The sequence below is a fragment of the Astatotilapia calliptera genome, chromosome 13 (genome assembly GCF_900246225.1).
Source record: "Astatotilapia calliptera chromosome 13, fAstCal1.2, whole genome shotgun sequence".
Taxonomy (NCBI): Eukaryota; Metazoa; Chordata; class Actinopteri; order Cichliformes; family Cichlidae; genus Astatotilapia; species Astatotilapia calliptera.
The window spans coordinates 17,097,700-17,113,256 of NC_039314.1; the positions used below are offsets into that span (position 1 = coordinate 17,097,700).

A 15,557-nucleotide genomic window follows, 5' to 3' on the forward strand; every position below is an offset into this window, starting at 1 on the left:
AAAGTCGTACTAAAACATTTGACAGATTTTCGAGCGCTGTGTACCACATAAAATCATTTCAAGGTCAGAAAACATAACCAGAATTCATACATAAGGCACACGGGATTATAAGGGGCACTGTCGATTTTCAGAAAAATCAAAGGATTGATTTTAAGTGTGCCATATTTTCCAATAAACACGGTAATAACGATGGCCCGCTAGCATGCGCTACCAAAAATAGTGCTTTGTTGTGTATCTGACGGACGAAAGCTAAACCAGTTCCACACCACTAAAGCATTTTTACAAACCAATTCTGGTTCATCTGTTTCATTCAACGATCCGCTTTCTCTCTTCTCATTCTCTGTCGCTGGCACGCTTTTTCCACCATGTGCGTATGAAAACAAAGGCACTGCGCATGCGCGTTTTACCCATGTTCTATCGCGATATTTCATTTTCTTATCGTTGCCCAACATTATGATATGGCCCAGCCCTAGTCAAAAGCAATAAGTTGGACTTGTTCCTCGTGGGTGATGGGCTTTGCCAGGAGTGCCCTTTGTCCCCGATTCTGTTCATAATTTTTATGTACAGAATTTCTAGGCACAGCCAAGTGACAGAAGGCTTTCACTTCAGTGGTCTCAGAATCTCATCTCTCCTTTTCATGGATGATGTGGTTCTGTTGGCTTAATCAGGAGATGGCCTCCAGCTCTCACCGGAATGGCTCGCAGCAGAGTGTGAAGCAGTGGAAATGAGAATCAGCACCTCCAAATGTGAGGCCATGGTTTTGCCCCAAGTGGGGGAGGTTAAGTATCTTGGGGTCTTGTTCATGAGTGACGGAAGAAGGAAGCGAGAGATCGACAGACGGATTGGTGCTGCCTCCTGGGCGCCTCCTGGGTGAGGTGTTCCGGGCATGTCCCACTGGGAGGAGGCCCCGGGGCAGACCCAGGACACGCTGAAGAAATTATATCTCTCGGCTGGCCTGGGAACGCCTTGGTGTTCCCCCAGGACAAGCTGGAGGAGGTGGCTGGGGAGAGGGAGGTCTGGGCTTCTCTGCTTAGGCTGCTGCCCCCGCGTCCCGGGCCCGGATAAGTGTAAGAAGATGGATTGATGGAATTTATTTAGTTGTATCTTTAAATTATTATTTCTCAAACATTAAGAAGAAGCAAAAAGGAAGGCAGAGCCAATGTAAAAATGGCAGTGCCATGTTTGAGATATTATTTATATTTAATATTTATATTAATTATATTTGCATGAGGTATTTTAGAAAGACATATACTATGGCGGCAAATACGCACCACTGTACGTATCGTTCCTTGCACACATGCATTGTTCTGCACCCTTTAAATGATTTATGCACCCTGATACTTCTCAAAATTAGTTATTATATAACTGTTATTTGAAAAGAATGATATTATCCAGTGTTATGCAAAAGCATTCATGTGCGTTATAACTGTAAGTGGAGAGCACAGCTGAGTCTTTGAGATGACGTCTGATACGGCCTTTTCCACCAGTGTCATTAAGATGGAGCATACAGATAATCAGTCACACTGATTATGTTAGTAGTGACCTCACTCTTTCAGATGACTGGTCTGAATCAATTTCAAGATTCCCAATAGTCTTTTAGAGCCTGAATATAGAGCACTTTTGGCTTTTTTTTCTACTGAAAATCAACAACACAACAAATAAACTTTAACTAAGCTATTCCTGAAATCATGCTAAACAGAATGTAAAAACTCCTGTGAAAATCTGAAGCTTTTTTTTGTTTCATATCATCGTAAACTGAATTTTTGGGGTTGCAAACAGCAAAACATTCGATGTCACCTTGAACTCTGCAATTAGTTGAGAAAGATTGAGACATATTAATCAATACTAAGCATAGCTTTTTGTTGCAGTCTTATTATCAAAATATTTTGACATCGTTTTCAGGCATCCAGTTTTGAATATTACAGATTAATTACGCATTTTCATTTATCTGAGAATCATAACAATTTTCCTCCTGAGTTTGCCTCCTCTTCTTTTCAGTGCTGTACTGTTGAGCTCTGCAATTTGCTCAATTGTTTTATGCCAAACCATGGTGAATGGTGTCCTGTTATGCTGTCTTCAAGAAACACTTACATTGTTATGCTATAAACATTTTTTTCCAATTCCTCTCTCCTGTCTGCAGACACAAGATGAGAATTTGTCTAGCCTCCTTGAAGTGGTTCCCTCATTTTACTGTCACTGCTGCCCTGCGTTTATCACCTGTCTATTCTCTCACTCCTAACCCTTTCTTCCTCTATTTCTTTGTCAGCCAGCCTTGGCCCAGCTGCTGTTATATATATATATATATATATATATATATATATATATATATGAGGCTGTACGCTAAGCGGAAGGAAGGGGGCCGGGGACTGGTGAGTGTCAGCACCACAGTCCAGGATGAGACAACGAACATCCAAGAATACATTAGGAAGATGGCCCCAACTGACCGAGTGCTCAGTGAATACCTCAGGCAGCAGAAACCCAAGAAAGAGGAGGGAGACGAGGAACCATCATGGAAGGACAGGCCCCTGCACGGTATGTACCACCGGCAGATAGAGGAGGTGGCTGATATCCAGAAATCCTACCAGTGGCTGGACAAAGCTGGACTGAAAGACAGCACAGAGGCACTAATCATGGCAGCACAAGAACAAGCTCTGAGCACAAGATCCATAGAGGCTGGGGTCTATCACACCAGGCAAGACCCCAGGTGCAGGCTGTGTAAAGATGCCCCAGAGACAATCCAGCACATAACAGCAGGGTGCAAGATGCTAGCAGGCAAGGCATACATGGAACGCCATAACCAAGTGGCCGGCATAGTGTACAGGAACATCTGTGCCGAGTATAACCTGGAAGTCCCGAGGTCAAAATGGGAGATGCCCCCAAGGGTGGTGGAGAATGACCGAGCTAAGATCCTGTGGGACTTCCAGATACAGACGGACAAAATGGTGGTGGCTAACCAACCGGACATAGTGGTGGTAGACAAACAGAAGAAGACGGCCGTAGTGATCGATGTAGCGGTTCCGAATGACAGCAATATCAGGAAGAAGGAACACGAGAAGCTGGAGAAATACCAAGGGCTCAGAGAAGAGCTCGAGAGGATGTGGAGGGTGAAGGTAACGGTGGTCCCCGTGGTAATCGGAGCACTAGGTGCGGTGACTCCCAAGCTAGGCGAGTGGCTCCAGCAGATCCCAGGAACAACATTGGAGATCTCTGTCCAGAAGAGCGCAGTCCTGGGAACAGCTAAGATACTGCGCAGGACCCTCAAGCTCCCAGGCCTCTGGTAGAGGACCCGAGCTTGAAGGATAAACCGCCCGCAGGGGCGTGCTGGGTGTTTTTATATATATATATATAATTTTTTTTTTTTATGTGATATAGAGTTGATTGCAAGAGGACTGTTTCATAAAAAAATTCTCAGGCAACATTTTTTCTCTCAGGCTGCATGTGAAATCCCACCTCATTTGTCCTGACTGGCAGAGCCAAACCCCAAATGTGGCCATAGCTCCACACATAAGTGTCTGTATCCTGAAAGTATACATAACATATTGATTTTAGCAGTTCATTGGGGCACTACAAAGCCTGGGAGTAAGTGCTACTTGAAATGCTCAGTTTACAGGATCCATTTTTTATTTTTTATTTTTTTGTAGGGGTGGGTGAGAGTGCCACTGAGTGATCAGAAATGAAATCACCTAAAGATGCAGGAGGACTGATGGAAATGTCCTCATTGGCCCTTCCGGGAATATGTAATCATGATCATACAGCAATAAAAACAAAATAAACAATGCTATTACTTGGATACGCTTACAATATTGTCCAGATTTAGCAATAGATCCATATAATTATCCATAACTGCACAAATGGCTGCCAATTAACGTCACTTCCCCTCATATTTTTATATATTTTTTTCTTTAAATAAAAGGCAATGAATAAAACCTGTCCCATTGATTTTACTGAGTATTACTGATTTGCTCCTATGAGTGTATGTAAATAGGCTTAAGAAAAAAGCCCAAAAGGTATTTTGAAGTTTTATTCTCAATTCCGAATTGAAATTCAAGTGAAATTTAAACACGTGTCAGTTTTATTGGAAACTCATGCAAAACTAAATGCAGCTAAATTCCTGAATAAAACATGTGCAATAATTTATTATGTCAGCGATCTTAAGCAATCCTTGGGTTTATCTTGACAAGTCTGACTGTGATGAAAGAACTGTCATAATTGCACACATTTTCTGTAAACGAATCATTGCACCTAATGGCTCTTAATTGTTTCTGAAATTCTTAATAGGTGCCAGACTCTGGGAATCTCTTCATTATCACAGTTGGCAATGGTGTCATTATTTTGTGAGTTAGCAGTAACAGTAAAAGGAAAGAGGTGTAGACAGTTCATGGATGAGCTCCCATGAGTCAACATTAACAGGTTCCTCAGATAAATTCTGTTAAGAAGTATTTAATCATGCATATGACTTAGGAGACCAAGCAACGTAAACTGAAATTGCTTCAAGGATTTATCCTCCTACTGGGTTCCATGCAATGATGAAATTAAATCTGCTGATTGGAAGCGGGATCTCCATGCGCACTAGCAGGTGCACGATTTCCAGTCGAGTCTGTCGGCTCTAATAGCCAGTGTGGCAGCTGAATTCCTCACTACATTCATGCGTAGCGACATATATTAAAACAAAGACAGCAACTCTCAGAGACAGTACCAATGACCCTGTTAGACTGTAAACACACTTCTGTCTATGTAGACAATTACATCATTTGTTCCATGTGTGAGTTTTTATTGAGCAGCACTGACGTACATCTCTTAAGATCGTGGCAGGAAGTACAGTCCGGTGGGCAAGAGAATATATACAAAAGGAAAAAAAGCAGACACTCTGTCGCCAGCAGGAAGGGGAATATTTTAACCCGTAAGAGATGGCTCATCTTGCTATGGGCACTTGTTCCCATAGCAACAGGAGCTGGGAGTTTCATCAGGTTGGCTGGTTAGAAATAGGGGATCACGGGACATAAGAGGGGTCAGCACAGGGCGTGCAACCTAGTAGCCACCATCGTCAACCTTCTTTCCTTCACACTTGAACTCTCAAGTACAAGCCTGAGTAAACCCTTGTATTCATTCATTCATTCTTAAATAAATGCACAGGGAAACATCAGCGAGCCTGCAATTACTACAATTACTGCATTTTCAAGGTAAATAAAATGATTTACCATATCTGAGCAATAATACACTATATTCCTTTTTGCTAGATAAAGCAACTATACACTGTCTTACATTTATTTATTTAAATTTAAACCGTCTTTATGTGGACGCTAACTTTAACTACCAGGCCCATAAACGGTAAATACAGTTAGGTTCGTTTGGAAACTTGTAATTTTGCTTCCACCATTATGGCTTTTAAATCAAACTTTCAGGATCTGATTGAAGTGTAGACCTTCAGCTTTAATTCAAGGGGTTTAATAAAATTGTCGTGTTAACCGCTTAAGAATTACAGACATTTTTATGCATAGTCCCGTATTTTCAGAGGCTCAAAGGTAATTGCAAAATTGACTGACAAGCAGTTTCATGGCTAAGTGAAGCCTGTTCCCTTATTATTCCATGACAAATTAAGCTCTTTATCAGCCTGTTTCCTTTGCCTTGAGAAACTCTTGGGTTGCTTTTAGAATGTGCCTTGGGTCATTAACCATATCTGCTGTGAAGCAAAGTCTGATCAGTTTTGCAGCTATATCTGAAAAGAGAGTATAGTCCTGTACACTTCAAAATTACCCTGCTACTTCAGTCATATCATCAATAAATGCTAGTCATCAGCTTCCACTACCAGCCATACATAACATAACATGGTCTTCGCCAGTTTTGACAGAAAACGTGATATGCTTTAAATCAGGAGTTGTTTCTCTCTCTCCTTTTTTCTTCCCATCAGCCTGATACAAGTTAAAAATGGTTTCAGCTATCCAAAGTTTTTCCAGAACTATGTAGGCTCTTTAAGATGTTTTCTGGAAAAGTCTTCTTCTAAACCTTGTATATTTCCATTCATGTGCATGTTTTAGTTGTAGTCTTTGACACTAAAAGACCTCCATGCTCCAGAATATGCTTCACTTGGCTCAATGTTTTGAGCGAATTTCCTTAACCATAGAAAGAATTCTGTGATCCTCCACTTTAATTGTCTTCTGGGTATTCTAGACTTTAGTGTAACTGTGCTGCCAGGTGCATTTATTCTTTTTAAGATTATATTGATTTGGCCACTCCTAACATTTTACTCTCTCACTGTGATAGGCTTATCTGAGCAGCTGGATAGAGTAGTGGTAAGACAAATGATAAAGCTTATTTGTTGTTTTGTTGGGGTTTTCAGTCTCCTTCACTTGGATTGACATCTTATTGGACCTCATATCATATAAATTAAGAATTCCAGGGGACAGATACAAAATACAAGTTCAACACTTGGAATAAACTCCCGAATCTTTTATCTTCTTGATTTGTCTTGTAATAATCAGGGAACAGGTCTCACCAGGCCATTAAACTGCTTGCCAGTCGATTTAGTTTTGGGCCTCTGAAATTGGAGGACTGTGCATAGGAACAGCTCATGAGTAAGAAGTGAAGAAGTGACTCAGAAACTGAGAACACTGCATGCTCATGTAGTAGCACCTTGTCAAAGTTAAGAAAACATGCCTGACAGCATACACTACTTTATTGCCTGTTTTAGTCTAGGCTTTAAACTGTTTCTGAGAAACTCATTAGGAAACTGTTTACTGAGGTCATAGACTAAGTGAGCAGATGGGTTGTTTTCTCAAATGTACTTTTTCACTTCAGCTCTGCACATTGTTGGGAGAATCAAGTTTGGGCACTATCCAAAGTTACCCTTTTCACGTGTAGCACAAAAAAGGAGATTGGTTTTATTAAACATGGACTGAATGTGATTCACTGGACAGTTATCTGAGCTATTCTCCCCTCATCAAAGGGACTTTGTACTATGGAGCACACACATTAAAGACTTTTTAACGTTTGTGTCAACTGTGTCGGACATTTGCATTTGCATTTACATTCACCCACGCTGGGAAATACCTAGAAAAGTTCAGGGCTGTAGAATTTGTTTTGTACCAAGAAGATACACCCCCTGCTGGCCATGAGAAAGAATCAAGGTTTAAGGAATTCCTGGAATGGGTTCATTTTTCAGCCTCAGAGGCTACGTCCATCATTCAAATACAACTTATAACAAGATCTCAAATCAAATTTTAATAATCTATAATAATCTGTTTCCTACCCTACTTAAACACACAATTCATCCTGACACACTTTTATAACACACTAATTCTCAAATGTGATTAAACCATCTATCCTGTCTTCTCTCAGACACCAGTCTTTACTCTTTTAAACTGAAATTTCAATCACGAGTCTGATAGACCACCTACTCACCCCCTGTGCATCCCTCATAGCTGGAGCTTTGACACATGAAAGAGCAGGCTCGGTAAACCCTGACATTTCACTTCACCTGCTTCACAAGAAACTTCACTGGAGTATTGTGAAAAAAACCCACTGCTGATATTTCACTGTAAACAAGGCACAATGCTGTTGCTGTGTTCCAAACATTCATTCATATCGTGACAGTGTGATACCTGTCTATATTTCAACAGAGGAATGACAGCTGGAAGCAGAAAGACCCCTAATCCTCTAGAACAAGCAAACAGATTTCAGTGGATGTGTGTAGATGCGTGTATTTGTGTGAGAACACGGGATATTATCTGTCACCTGGGCAACAGGTGTACACTGAACACAGACACGTTCAAGCACTTTGGCTGTTTTTACGGGTGTCTGTGGAGACTCACTCTTGACAGTAGCAGTCCTGGTGCAGTTGTACAGAATAGCCAGCTCTCCAAACACCTTTCCTGGCCCCATGGTGCAGAGCTTCAGGCTCTCCTTCGTCACCTCCACCTTCCCATCTGAAACATGCACAAAAATGGAAATAAACCATTAGTAACAATGATATTCAAATTTGACACTTATTTTCTTGCCTGACTACCCAAATCTGTAAGTCCAATACTACATTAAATATGTGCTGCAAATAGCGATTCAGTGATGAAATGGAGTGGCTGATAGATGTCTAAGGGTTTTTATCACATTTTTTAGGGGCAACCAGGCTGAATGCTCACTCGGCTAGAAAAAAAATATGATTATTTTGCAGTGCATGCATCTCAAACTACTCCCGGACTCATGCCAGAGCCTGTGGATGAACAAAAACAAAAAACTCTACAAACCTGTCAGCTTATGTTACCACCACTAACAGAATCACAAATAATCCTGTATGTAAGGATTAGTATGATCATTGTCCAAATCTGACCTCTCATCTAGTAGGATTAATGGTTAATTAAACAATGGTTGCATGGTTGGCTACAAAGCTTTCTGTTTTTCTATTAAATTTTAGGTGTATACTGTATCTCATCCTGTAGTTTTGCTTAGTACTGTGTTCTGTGAACAAGTGTTCTGCCAGAGCAAAGGAAATTAATCAACAAACATGATGTTACTGCTAATCACACTATTGTCTCATTCTCCAGCATGTTAAAGATTGACCATGAACATGATTCTATCAAGTTCATTTCAAATGCAGAGGTTTGGTTAAACTGTTGCAATAAAAATTGATTTCAGTTTCCTGAATTCCTTTTGATCTGTTTACACTAAGGTTTGCTAAATGTAGCTCTGCTTCCTACTATTTGCATTGATTTGTTTTAGTAATAATGAGAAAAATGCTTGCTGGCTGCATGCAAAAAAAATTTGGATTTGGTAGTTTTCTGTGAACACATACTTTTCTACATGAGTGGCACAGGCTTCATGGAAAGACCCACAAAGTCACTTCACTATCACAGTTCACAGGACAAAAAGACCAAAACACAAGGACTCAAAAACAGGCAAGATAATGGCAGTTAATTGTAGTACAAAAGAGTTCAAAGAGTACAAAGATTGTAAGGCAAAATAACAGAGAAATTGCAGGTTCGCACAAGAATGACAGAGTCGCTCAGAAAAAAGCAAAGTCGGGCTATTTAATACACACATGAGGCAATAAAAGGAAGTGGAATCATCAGGGTAACAAGACACTGCTGAAAAAAATCAAGAACAAGACAGGAGGAGAAAAACTAAATACTAGACACAAGAGAGTGGTAAAATAACACAGGAAGTAACATAAAAGGGAAACTTTCTATACCTAACACTTACACAAAGAGTAGGTGACAAGATACAAGGAGGCTAGATTAACTCTGAGTAAAAAGAAACATAAATAACAACAAAACTCAGGATACAAAAGTAACAAGGCAAAGCATAGAGGCATATTATGTATACAAAAGAAAAGACACCCCTAAAAACCAGGAATTCCAAACATTAACTAATAGAGTACAACCAAAATATAAAATGGTAATAATAAACCAAAATTCAGAGGCAAGAAAACACCCCACAAAACATTGGGTCCAAAACACAGGAACACTACATTTCCAATGTCCAAGACATTTTTCATGGTGTATAAACAGCATTATTTAAGTGTCAGCACTCTGATCTACACCATTACTCCATGACCCAACCCTTCACTCAGTAGCTCCTTAGTAGGTCCTGTTTAAGAGACCAGTTCGAGTGACACCAGTGAGCTTCAGATTTTTCTAGCCACTTAATTTAAAAAAGTATTGTTGGGGAAGGTAAAAGTGCAAAACCGTATGTCCACATTTGAAGAAAGTCTGAAAATATGAAAAAACTATATATATTAATTCACAAAGAACACTCATAAACTTGTAGCTAACTGGAACATTCAACTGCACATGATAAAAAGCGAAGCAGGGGAGTATATATGCACAGAGCAATGACTGAATTGTCATGCATTTTAAAATAAAACAGGAAGTAACTTACACAAAATGCCAAATGCTGTATATTACAAAACAAATGCATGTTTTAAACTAACATTATCATGAAAATTAATAGCACCCTATTGCTTTAACTGTATCAAATAAAGATTTCTAGACAACAGGAGACATAACTACCAGCTTCAGATAAGTGAACACATTTTTCTTTCGCACTGTAAGAGCCTCTGTGCCTCTGTGACTGGAGGGGTTTGCTCCTGCTTCTGTGTTTAGACAAGCCTCATCAAGGATGTATGTTTTCCTGAAAAAACTCAGCATTCCAGCAGGACCATAACTCTGATTCACAGAGCAAAAGCCCAGAGAAAACATCTAAAGTCTGCTCTAGGCAACTGATGAAATACAGCATGACGATGAGAGCAAGCACAAAGATAACCATTTGACACGTTATCTTGTTAGTGGGCCATGACCGCATTTGACAAAAGGCCTCAAAAAACACCTCTCATTATTCCAGGGCTCATTCTTTTTTTCATTTTGTACTTATTCCTGTCTTATTGGTACTATAGCACACATTTTCACTATGGCTAACAATACATTAACCATTAACACCCAGCATGAAACTACACGGAGAGAAAATCTTTAGCTCTTAAAATGTGTCACCATCTTAATGCCTGCTCCCCTGCTATTTCCAGTGTCCCTGTTTAACAGCCTTATTTTTTCAGTCAGAGCTTGCAGTAGCACCCTCCTTGTTTTCCATTCAAAAGAAGAAACAGCTCAAAATGGGGGGAAAAAAATGACATCTTGCTTTTAAAGCCACATTTATATTTTTTAACAGTGCAATGCTTCATTATAAGCAGCTTAAGAATTCATAAGAGGATTCTTAGACTGACTGAAAAACAAATGTGCAGAGTTTCTTTTTCAGAGTGAATTCATGATCTACTTCCTGTACTTCTCATTTTCCTAAATGTATAAACTGTGAATTTCACAGAGAGTAGCAGGCACAATGTTTGATATTAAGCCGACTGCCTGATCAAAAAATTGCTTGGATTTGCTTAAAAATGTTTTGTACAAATGGTGTCAAAGTAATGTTGCTCACTGCCAGACTTTTGAAATCTGATTCTCAGCACACATCTACTCATTTCCTTAGCTACCTATCTAAATTCAGGGTCACGGAGCGGCTGGCGCCTATTCCAGCTGACATGGGCAAGAGGTGAGATACAGAAACACACAATCAACCTAGCATGCATGTGTTTGGACTGGAGCACCAAGAGAGAGAATAAAAAACCTGTTTTGACCCCAGAATCTCCTTTTTGTGAGAGTGTGAAGTGACAGTGATAGTGATAACTGTGCTCCCCAGTTAGCACACATGAAAGAAACGACTGCTTCTAAAGTACTGTGCAAAACTCTAGAGCCACTGCTCGTTTCTTTATATTTTAGTAGGAAAACAGGAAATAGCTGTAGCGATTTACTCAAACACTGGCAAAATCTGAGTTTGTGCGATTCTAACAAGCTCGAAAGAAAAGTATTTGGTATCACAACCTTTATTCTTCAACCAGTCTGAATTCCATTAGGTAAGTGTTTTTCACAGGCAAGTGAAATTTCTTACAAAGTCTTCAGGAATAGTACTCAAGGCTTCTTAAAGGACATTCAGAGCTCTTCTTTCGATGTTGGCTGCCATTTATTCTGTTCCCAATAAAGATGATCCCACACTTCTTCAATAATACTGAGGCCTGGGCTTTGGGAAAGCCAATCCATGACTGACCTCAGGAATTCGCATGATAAGGTGGGGCCAGGTTTCACAAAGAGCTCACCTGAAACCCTGGCTGATTGGGACCCACACCCAGTTTCACACCATCAGGGGGTCCTTTTGTCCCTCTGTGGGGGGACACTCCCACTAGGTTTAAATCTGGGACTCCCCACCATTTGACCTTAGAACTGAAGAAGCTTCTTGGATGAGAGGTGAAACATCTTCAAGCAACTTAAAGAAGTCCAGACGCTTTTCTTTGCAAGCTCCTTTGACCCCAATCCATGACTGATAGTGTTGTGTGTTTTTTCTATCCAGGTATGCACTTACTGCAGGGGCAGTGTGTTTGGGATCACTGTCATACTTGTAAATGAAGCCATTTCCAGATAGTATTGCATGGCAGATCCAAATTCTGATGGTACTTTTCTACACAACTCGATAATTTTTGACAAAATGCAGCCCAGAGCTGACATACAGCATTGCATTTTACAGATGCTTTACACACTCACTGTTGTACCTTTCTTCTGAAAATGTTCAAATTTGGATTTGTCACTCCATCAGACCTGCTGCCACTGATTTCAGTCCAGTTCTTATGTAACTGGGCAAACCTCATCCTGCTCTCTCTGTTTCCTTAAGAACATCTTACTGACAGCCAGACTCAATTTTTTCCCCCTATTTCTTAAGGACATGAAATACAGCTACTTTTAATTTGTTGTAGAGTTTTACGTCTGTAGTGTTTAGGTCTCCCATTGCTTCTTTTGTCCTCCACTTGTCCAATTTCCTTACATTTGTTGAGGACATACTGCACACCATGCCAAGTTTTTGTCTAATATCTCAAGAAATGGTACAAAAATAGTTTATGTCAGTCATACTGTGCTATATTTGGCATTTTTTTAAATTAACCTAAAGAACTGGAAAGAAAATGCATAAAGATACATTTTTTTCTGTTATGCGTCATCACAGCAATAGTTTACCCTCAATTTAAGTGCCTTTCTAATGCCTGAATGAGTCATAGGTCGGTGTTAAGTGGCTTGAAAAACGTAAAACATTCCTCTGAAAATGGTCACTTATAGGGACTGGGCTAAAAATGAGTGCAAAAGCAGCCAATGGCCGAAGAAAAACTTTGAAAGACCTTCAAAAAAAAACCCTGGAGAATTGAGGATTCATCCCACGAACTTAGAAACTCGCAGTAAACATTTATTAACTTAATTTGGCTGAAATAAGTGTTTGTAGTGTCAATCTAGCCCTACAAAGTCTATAAAGACCACAAATAATGTGCTTGTTTCTGTGTAAGAGTTACGTCTGGAATAAAGCCACTGAGGATCAACCGAGCTTAACAAAACTGTGCCAGACTAATCAGTGAACTGTGCTGAGGTAACGATGACTTGTCACCTCTCAAAACTCCTAAGCCCTTATTATACCTGGGTGTCAGAGATAAGAAAATGGAAGAGGAATACTTTAGAAGAAAACTGCTAATAGTTTCACAGCAGCTGCCATGTCTTTCGAATTTGAGAAACGTAAGGGAAGACCAAAGGCAACACTGTGTTTGTTACCTCTATCTTATCATATGTAGAAACAGCTTATCTTGGTCTCTGAGCGAAGGAGGGATCTGTCTGTTATTAACCGCACACACCTTTTAAAGTATCTATTGAGCCTTGCCACACGACAATACGTGAAGAAAAATCCCCTGGTTTTTGATCCATCAGCAGTAGAGGAGGCTAATGGAGTTCAGTGGGAAGACACTCTGTGCTGGAGTGCAAACAAAGAAAGTGTCTGCAGACGTGTATAGGGAGAAAATGATGTAATAGGTGCACCTGTACAGATAACTAGTGCTCTGAATAAAAGGATGTAAGACACAGAACTTTATTAAGTGCAAATATGGGCAATCTGTGTGCACGTCTTTTATTGAGTAGTGCATGTAAGGACAAAGACAAGTATACGTCAGGTAGCAAAACCTCCACTAAGGATAAATCTAATAATTTCCTGTGAAGAACCATGTAATTAATTCCTGAGAAGGATGAGCAGTGAAACACAGCGTTTATTTTGGACAGCTCAATAAGTGAGGCTGTGAGGGACTTGCTACAAAATTAAGTAATTCAATTATTCATTTATTGGAAATACACAAATGATTTATTCTAAGAAACCTTTCGTTCCAAGGGGCCCCTTGCATCCCAGTGTGCACAGACAAGCACACTGTCCAGCTAACTCCCTGCATTTGTGCGTAGTAAAAACTTGTCTTATCACACTGCTCTTTCACAGCAGCTCCAAATACACTTGAAATTCACCTTTCTCATGCAAGTGCTACTCAAACCTCAATCAAATAACACCACATGCAAATACACTCTCCCACCAGACTGGCAATATCATATCAATGTGGTACTCCACAATGTCAACATACTTGTTGACATTCATTGATCCAGTGTGCTGTGTGGAAAGGCAATCAAATATGGCATGAGTGGACAATGAGTTAACTATCATTAGGTTTCCCCCGAGTGTTGTCTGTGCTTTCTTATCTGCATCTCCATTTATTTATGTTTATGTTGTGTCTCTCTCTCTCTGTTACAGTAACTTCCTGTTTGAGCTTGTTAACCAGTTTCCGTGTGTGTGTGTTTTTATTTATATCCTCTTTTTCCTTGTTAGACGTCAGCAAGTCTGCTTTTCAGCCTCCTTCCATGCATGTCTCTTCGTGTCCCTTTGCACATCGCAGAAGTTTTTTTTTATCATTAATTTTGCTGTTTTTACATCTGTTGGACATTTGCTTGACTTTTCTTACTTGAACTATGCGACTGAAACCATTGACTTCGAGTCAGCTGTTTACATGGGAGCTGATTTAATACGGTCTGGCATTTACACGTGCTAACGAAATTAATCGGAGCAGCACAGCGCGTAAAAGTGGCAAATATGTGCTTCGCCCGTCTTCTTCAACAGATCTCTGTTTCTGTTTGGCACAAGTTTAATCAGCTTCCTGCAAATTGATATCTTGTTGTCTTTTTGTCTCGCTCTTAATTATGTTTATTACAAAGAAACTCTCTGCAGCAGAGGACCTGTTTGGCTTGGAAGCTGCCAATTTTGGAACGACCAGTGCAATTAGGGAAGGCTGAATCCAGAGTGCAATTTTTCTTTTGATCGGTTTACGAAAACTCTGCTTTCCAAACCCTAAACTAGTTCAGCTTGGACATGTTTATTCAGTCTGGGGTGTTTATGTGCATATTTTTCTTTTTTCTTCTGGCAAATCTGGAAATTTTTTATTTCAGCCCTTTTTTTCTTACCTTCTTGTCTCAGATCAGCATTTGGATCATCATTTTAAACTTACTTTGAGCACAACAATCGATTTATCGCAGCATGTCTTCTTCCCTTAAGGCTCTGTAGCTGTGGTAATGGTTGTTCATTTGAATGCACACAGCAGTGCGCTCCACATAGCAGGGCATGAGGACAGACCTAGGAGCACACTTCCCTCTGGCTCAAGATCAGATGGGATTCTGGCTGCTTTTCAAATTAAAAAAGGTGCCCCATCTTTTAGACTGACTTTATCTCACTCTGGTGACGAAGACCTCACAGATAAAAAAAGAAAAAAAAACACAGCATGAATGTGCTCCTACGAACCCTCTAACAGGAGTGATTTAAATTGTCCCCTGTGGTCTGCAAAAATATCTGACCAAATTATAGACCATTTATATTAAGAAATGTGTCTTTTGGCGAAAGATAAATGCATTTCTGTAATAAGCTGACTTGCCTGTGCACCTGTAGAAAACACATCGCACACACTTCTCTATTACAGCATTTACTCGAGGACACTGAAGAAAATGAACATGTGATTGTTTTCACATGGAGTTTTTCACACCGAGGACAAAAATAACGTTGAGTTTCAGGGGTCAGGCGCAGGATACCGCTTGACTTTTTTTTTTTTTCAAGCCACGCAGAGCGGACATTAAGAAACAGGATGTGAGGGAGTTCAAATCCCAGTGAAAACAGCATACAACCACCATCCTGTCATGATG

The 15,557-nt window shown here is 40.1% G+C and overlaps 1 protein-coding gene across 2 annotated transcripts in view; it reads right to left on the minus strand.

The window, feature by feature from the left end:
- LOC113035556 (cGMP-dependent protein kinase 1) overlaps positions 1–15,557 on the minus strand; it is a 100,114-nt gene that overhangs the window by 52,808 nt on the left and 31,749 nt on the right. For both annotated transcript variants that reach the window (XM_026191190.1, XM_026191189.1), the window contains exon 3: positions 7,809–7,922. In XM_026191190.1, coding sequence (XP_026046975.1) covers positions 7,809–7,922 — 114 coding nt within the window. The remainder of the gene's footprint in view (positions 1–7,808; positions 7,923–15,557) is intronic.